This window comes from Trachymyrmex septentrionalis, unplaced genomic scaffold (genome assembly GCF_001594115.1).
Source record: "Trachymyrmex septentrionalis isolate Tsep2-gDNA-1 unplaced genomic scaffold, Tsep1.0 scaffold223, whole genome shotgun sequence".
NCBI lineage: Eukaryota > Metazoa > Arthropoda > Insecta > Hymenoptera > Formicidae > Trachymyrmex > Trachymyrmex septentrionalis.
The window spans coordinates 112,960-118,969 of NW_017305379.1; the positions used below are offsets into that span (position 1 = coordinate 112,960).

Here is a 6,010-nt window from a genome sequence, read left to right on the forward strand (position 1 = left end):
CAATTCCAGTTACTTTTTGCGAGACTATACTATTTTGAGAGACTATACACCTCATACTGCCTTAATTATATATGAACGAGTTTGAACAATTATATTCCTTTATTAAACGTAACAGGTAATTTAATCGAGTCGCTCGAATAGGATTGAGCGCGTCTCTGAAATTTTACGAAGGACCACGCCTTTTCTGTAATACCTTGTTTGAAACTGAGCTCATCCGCTTCAGCACCTTCGTAATCGTACAAAGCACGTACGGGAACACCAGGTTCTCCATTGTCGACCAGTGGTTCACCTCCGTCCTCGTCCCATTCCTCCTCTTCGAATGGGTTCGATTCTTGTTTGGCGTTGGTACCGTTACTGCAATCATCGTGCATTAATAAAATTATATTAATACAAACATCAATTTATTTTTTGCGAGAATCTTACAACTTACGTAATAGTCGTAGTCCTGTTGACGCTGTCGGTATCATTCTTCTCTGAAGATTGCTTGCTGGAACTTATGGTATCCGTTTTGCTATCTGCGTGATTGCCGTCCGCTGATATCACTCGTGCGGCAGGCTTGGATTTTGATTTGTTATTGACTGGTGGATATTCCTGTTTGAACGGGAGGGAAGAAGCATCTTAGATACCTTTCGATGAAATCTGCGTAAGTGCGTACCGCGATATCGGATGCATGAATTTCTCGATGAGAACGCCATGCGTGCAACCAAGTGTATAATGATACGAGTCGCTCGCTGCGAATATTTTGCGCCTCAAATGAGCATGCCGACGATGCATGTGCGATTGAAGCCATCGCTATCTCGATGCGTCTATCTTCTCAATAATCTTACGTGCCTCAAGAAGATTTATTATCTTGAGGCTTATATTCGACCGCGATAAGATTCGATAAAATAAGAAGAATCTATATATTTTTATGGAGAAGATAGCATCCGGATTCCCATTGTGATAAATGTACCAATTTGAAAAAATGCGTATTTACAAAGCAATTAGGTTCGAGATTACGCTTCTTTAAATAGACAATCGTGACAATGGACGATACCTCTCGACAGATTAATTAATGAATAGTTAAAGTATGCTATTTTAATTCTATATCACCGATCATTGTTATTGCGTTATTGACGAGACATATTTTAAATAAGATGTCCTTGTGCGAGAATAATAAATCAGCTATCGGCTATGTACAAATAGTTTTATGCTGTACCATGCAAGAAATTAACATACAGAATCGCCCGCAACCGTCATGTTTCCTTCGAAACTTGTTTGTCTTTCGTAACAATTCGTTCAATGTCTATATAGATAGTTAGTTACCATTAAATAGTCACCTCGACTACTATATGTTAAAAGTCTTATTAAAATACAATTTACAAATATTCAAAATTAAAAAGTTTCTAATTAATTGGAAGAAATTACGACAGTTTTGGTGCACACTCTGTTGTTATTCTTCCATTTGCGAAATTAATTCTGTATTAGTTTCCGTCATTTGGTTTTCCATGTGACATTGTAATTTTTAAATATTTTTGAATATGCAGATGTTGCATGTAATTTTTAACAATCGGTTGCAGGCATATGTGACTTAAGCTAAATTTAACGATTTATACACGTATATATCTCTTAATAATATTATAATTATCCATACCGTATATACCATGAGCAGGGTAATAAGCGTCTTGTAAGAAATCGATTTACAAACTTTCGAGGCTCGAACCTTTTCTAAGCTTGGCTAGCTTAAGAACAGTTTGTAAGGCGCAATTATTTCCATTGGATATCGCGATATTATTTATCTCTGTACAATTTTTCTTCCATCTTATGAGAATATTATGAATGAATTCATTCGAAAGAGGTATGTCAGAAAAAAGAAATCAAGAATCTTATCTTCCTTCGATCTGATTTTACTCTTTACTCTCTCGGATGTCTCTCAGACCTTTGCTATGCTACCTCTTCAGTTTGTAAATTCATTTCTGGTGTACCTGCCACAGGAGGCTGTCCGTGTTCACCTTTAGGCACAGATTCGTGCGATTACGTGCGAGCACAAGAGCGGAGCGGATTACGGTTAATTCGGTTAGAGCTAGAAGCTGAGAAAGGAAACCCATCCTGGATGACCTCGCGGCCAGCTGGGACATCCGTTAAAAGCTGTCGCGTGCCAGCCTAACCGGTGCCGGCGATCTTTCTCTTTCTATCCCATTCTATCCTCGACCAATCGATTCGATCGAGACGAATCGGCTCGTATAGGTATATAAGTAAGGCGGGTGGGTCTTGGATGCGCGCGAATTGTGTGGAGAACAGTTAAAGTGAGATTGGCGCGTCTTGTGTGTAACGTGTAAACAAAACTTTACATGCAGATCCTCGCCGACCGGGCGTTGATTGATGAGAGTGATGGAGCCTGCCGGGAGCGCCTCCTTCGACTTCGAGCCCTTCGTGATCTCGCGGAACTCCTCTGTGTATTCCTGCATAATAGCAACGTCCCAAAACAATCACATGCATGCATTCTCTCTCTCTCTCTCTCTCTCTCTCTCTCTCTTTTCTTCTTTTTTACACTTCCTTCTCAAATATTAAGAGTACGATATCATGATGTGGGAGCTTTCGATATTATTTAAGTACTCTTGAATTGAAAGAAAGGTTCAGGTGAGAGAAGTGACGATGTTGGGGGTGTTACTCTCGCAACGAATTTAACCCTTGATAGACTATACATTTCACGGGAGATATAACATTTGGATGAGCGACGATAGTATGATTGCGATAACAAATAATACAGTTTTTTGCGTAAGTTTTTTCCATATAAGTTAGTTAAAGGAGAACTTTTCATAAAGGGGATCTCGGTAACGCTTGCAACCCGTAATCAGTATAAGAAAACAATCGATGAACTCACGTTATGTACAGCGACCGTGCAAATTTCAATGCTATTTTTTTCAGAAAAGTAAAAAAATCGGAAAAAATATCGCACTTCCGAATGATATATAGGCACGTCCGAGAGATTACGGGTTAAGAAGCTTTGAAAACTGAAAAAGGCAAAATATTGTTAAGCAGGATATTTTTTCAAAGGCGAATGTACAGAAGAAAGCGTAATTCTTATTTTAATATATAATAACAACTACGGAAAAAAGATTGATGACAACAGCGACGAGTGGGAGGGTTAAAAACGCTGATAAAGAGTATTCCCGATTTTTTAGAGCTCCTTATTTTAACGTAATAAAAAAATAATATGTAATAATTATCATTTATTCTTGTGAAAATCAATATTTCATTTATTGCTTGATTTTGGACGAAATTTCTTTTTCAATGGAGATTTATCTTTTCTCTAGACATCTCTACCTCTTTTTAATATTTTTGAGAAATCAGAACATTCAGAACGGATATCATTGTGTTCCGGCAAATCAAGTACTGGGAACAAAAGAAATGTGCAAAGGCGCACAGAATGTCCAAGTAATGATAAAATTATTGTGTAAAAAGGGGGAGGGCGACTAATATAGAGAGTAATATTCAGTCCACGCTACAGCTAATTGTTGTCTAATAACAGATTTTCAACCACGAGCAAGGGCTTTTACATGCGACAATAGAGCTTTTGTAGAGCTGTTTTTAGCGACAAGCGTAAGCGACTTACTTCGAACTGCGGCCAATTCATAGCCATATTGACGCCGTGATTATTAGACCACCATTTGAGGTCTTTCTCATGATCGGCGTTATTTATCGTGTGATAGAATTCTTCATATATCTGTGGAAGCCTGAAAACAGTAATACACAATCTACAGTAACAATTAATGATGGTATGTGGAAGTTTTGTATTCACCCAACATGAAATAAGCAGGAAGAGACGTGCTTACAATTTCAATTTTATTTAGATTGTCTGGCAAAAAATTAAGAAAAGTCGAGGTAAAATTAAGAAAATTAATTGAGCGATGAAATGAAAGTCTCTAATGTTGATTATGATAGACGATCGTGTCGCGTTCGTGAGCAGTGAGTATCGATTTTTGTAGAGAATATGCATCTTCCGAATTTGCGATTACGTAACATTGCACAATACGGTTGCGCAGTACTGGGAAGGGACTTACACTGGATCTTGCGATATGTTCAGACACTTGTGAATACCGAAGAGGACATCTTTGAAAAACTGTAATCGCTGCGCTTCCATTTCCTGACACTTCTCAAACACTTGCGTCATATCTTCCATGTACTTTGGATTGTATTGATTGATTTCTTGAAGCGATGCTTCATACTTCTCCTTCGCCTTTTGCACCTCCTCCTTCGTTTTTTGCACTCGGTCTTGCATTTTCTTCACCTGTTGAAAGAGACAAGAAAATACTTAGAAACCTTACAGAGAGTGTTCCTTTTTAACGCCGAGTTGAAGGTAAAGGTCGGCATTGATGAGATGTAGTCTAAGAGTTTTTGATCTTTGAAGAAAGAATTACTTCATGTGTGTGCAATTCTCTAAATGTTACATACTTATGTAATTGATTAAAGCAATAACTTAATAGGCCCAATTCTTTATCTTCAATCTCGTCTAGCTCATCGCCAAAAAGCCAAAGACGCTTTTTAGCGATGTTCAGCCGTGGATGCCACATTGAGAGAGGAGACAAGAAATATATGACAATTTCCGTATGTCAAAATGTGCGAAAAAGTATATAATCTGGCTACTCTTGCTACAACAAACTACATATTAATTAATCTACTTATATATATACGCTTATTTCGCCATGCAACTACAGGTACATAATATATAAAATAATGGCCATTCTATCGTAATAATTTAGCTTGCATCTCCAAGATTTTAATATTTTCAAATTAAAATTAGAATTTATTGTTTTAATCTTTTTGAATTAAAACTAGAATCTATTGATATCTAATATAAAAGGATTCATTCTATTAAAATGCAATATAAAAATTTTACAAATGAGCATTCGACGCGAAATTTAACAAAGTTTTTTTTTACATTTTCGAATCTTTATGGGAAACTTTGCAATAGAACTTAAAATGATTTAGTAATACTGTAATCTCGATGCTTTACATAATTCCATAATTACAGCATTCACTTTCCGAACGCATCGCGGTGAAGACAAGGTTGAGGTCGTTCGAGTGAAATTCATGTCATTATTCGATTTTATAAGAAAGAAAAATGTTGAACGTGTGCTGCTCGAGCATTGTGTGCGAGTCGCGAGCGAGTGCTCTTAGAATTTAGCGCAAAGAGATTCACGTAGACCAGCTCATGAATTATCCATATTCCACGCACGTGCGCCGCATTTCTTCGTCTTCGTACCGACTCTGGCGTTTACTAAATTACGGTAATACACGTCCAACTGTGGGTTCTTATAATTGCGAATAAGGCTTAATCAATCAAGCGACGGTACAGAAATTATACCCGTTGTCAGTCATTCTGTACGTAGCAACCCTTTAAATATACAAGCATTCCGAATAATTATTAAGTAGCAATATCCGATATAAATAAGCTAGGCATGCTGCATCTAATATAAGAGATGGATCGAGATCAGGAGTTGACAAGATATAGATACGCACGAAGAGAGGAAGGCATACAGATATCGCAAAAGAATATTTGAATAGGTCTACGTTCATTCCGATTTCGATCCATTCGACTAATCTACTCGAGCAGATACTTCTCGTGTGAAAAGGCATTAAGTCTTGCTTACCAGCAGAGCCTTCTGTAATAAGGAAAAAAGAAAAGACATAAATTTCTTAAACATGCTACATGCAATATCATATACATACAAACTGAACGTCGCCTATTTTATTATTCCTAAGGTTTTTTGGTATTCTGAGGCTCCATGCACCACATCCACAATCTGTCATCTAAAAACGTCGTTAGCCCTCTTTCAGAGATGTCTGTCTCCGCATATCGGGATCGGTGTTGTGCCGATTATTGAGTCGTGTGCACGCAAATTCTGCCAATGATCCCGATTAATACTCTCAGAACCACCGAGAAACACGATTTTTTTTTTTAATTTTAGAATTTCCTTCATACTCTAGATTTATTGCATTACAATTTCTCCTCCGTGACTTTAACGGT

General features: G+C 37.4%; 1 protein-coding gene across 4 annotated transcripts in view; it reads right to left on the reverse strand.

The window, feature by feature from the left end:
- LOC108748499 (protein kinase C and casein kinase substrate in neurons protein 1) overlaps positions 1-6,010 on the reverse strand; it is a 62,229-nt gene that overhangs the window by 1,294 nt on the left and 54,925 nt on the right. For 3 of the 4 annotated variants that reach the window (XM_018486716.1, XM_018486714.1, XM_018486715.1), the window contains 5 exons: positions 4,044-4,270; positions 3,596-3,716; positions 2,331-2,441; positions 431-591; positions 194-354 (listed from right to left, as the gene is read on the reverse strand). In XM_018486716.1, the coding sequence (XP_018342218.1) occupies positions 194-354; positions 431-591; positions 2,331-2,441; positions 3,596-3,716; positions 4,044-4,270 (781 nt within the window). The remainder of the gene's footprint in view (positions 1-193; positions 355-430; positions 592-2,330; positions 2,442-3,595; positions 3,717-4,043; positions 4,271-6,010) is intronic. The other variant, XM_018486717.1, reaches the window with a different exon arrangement.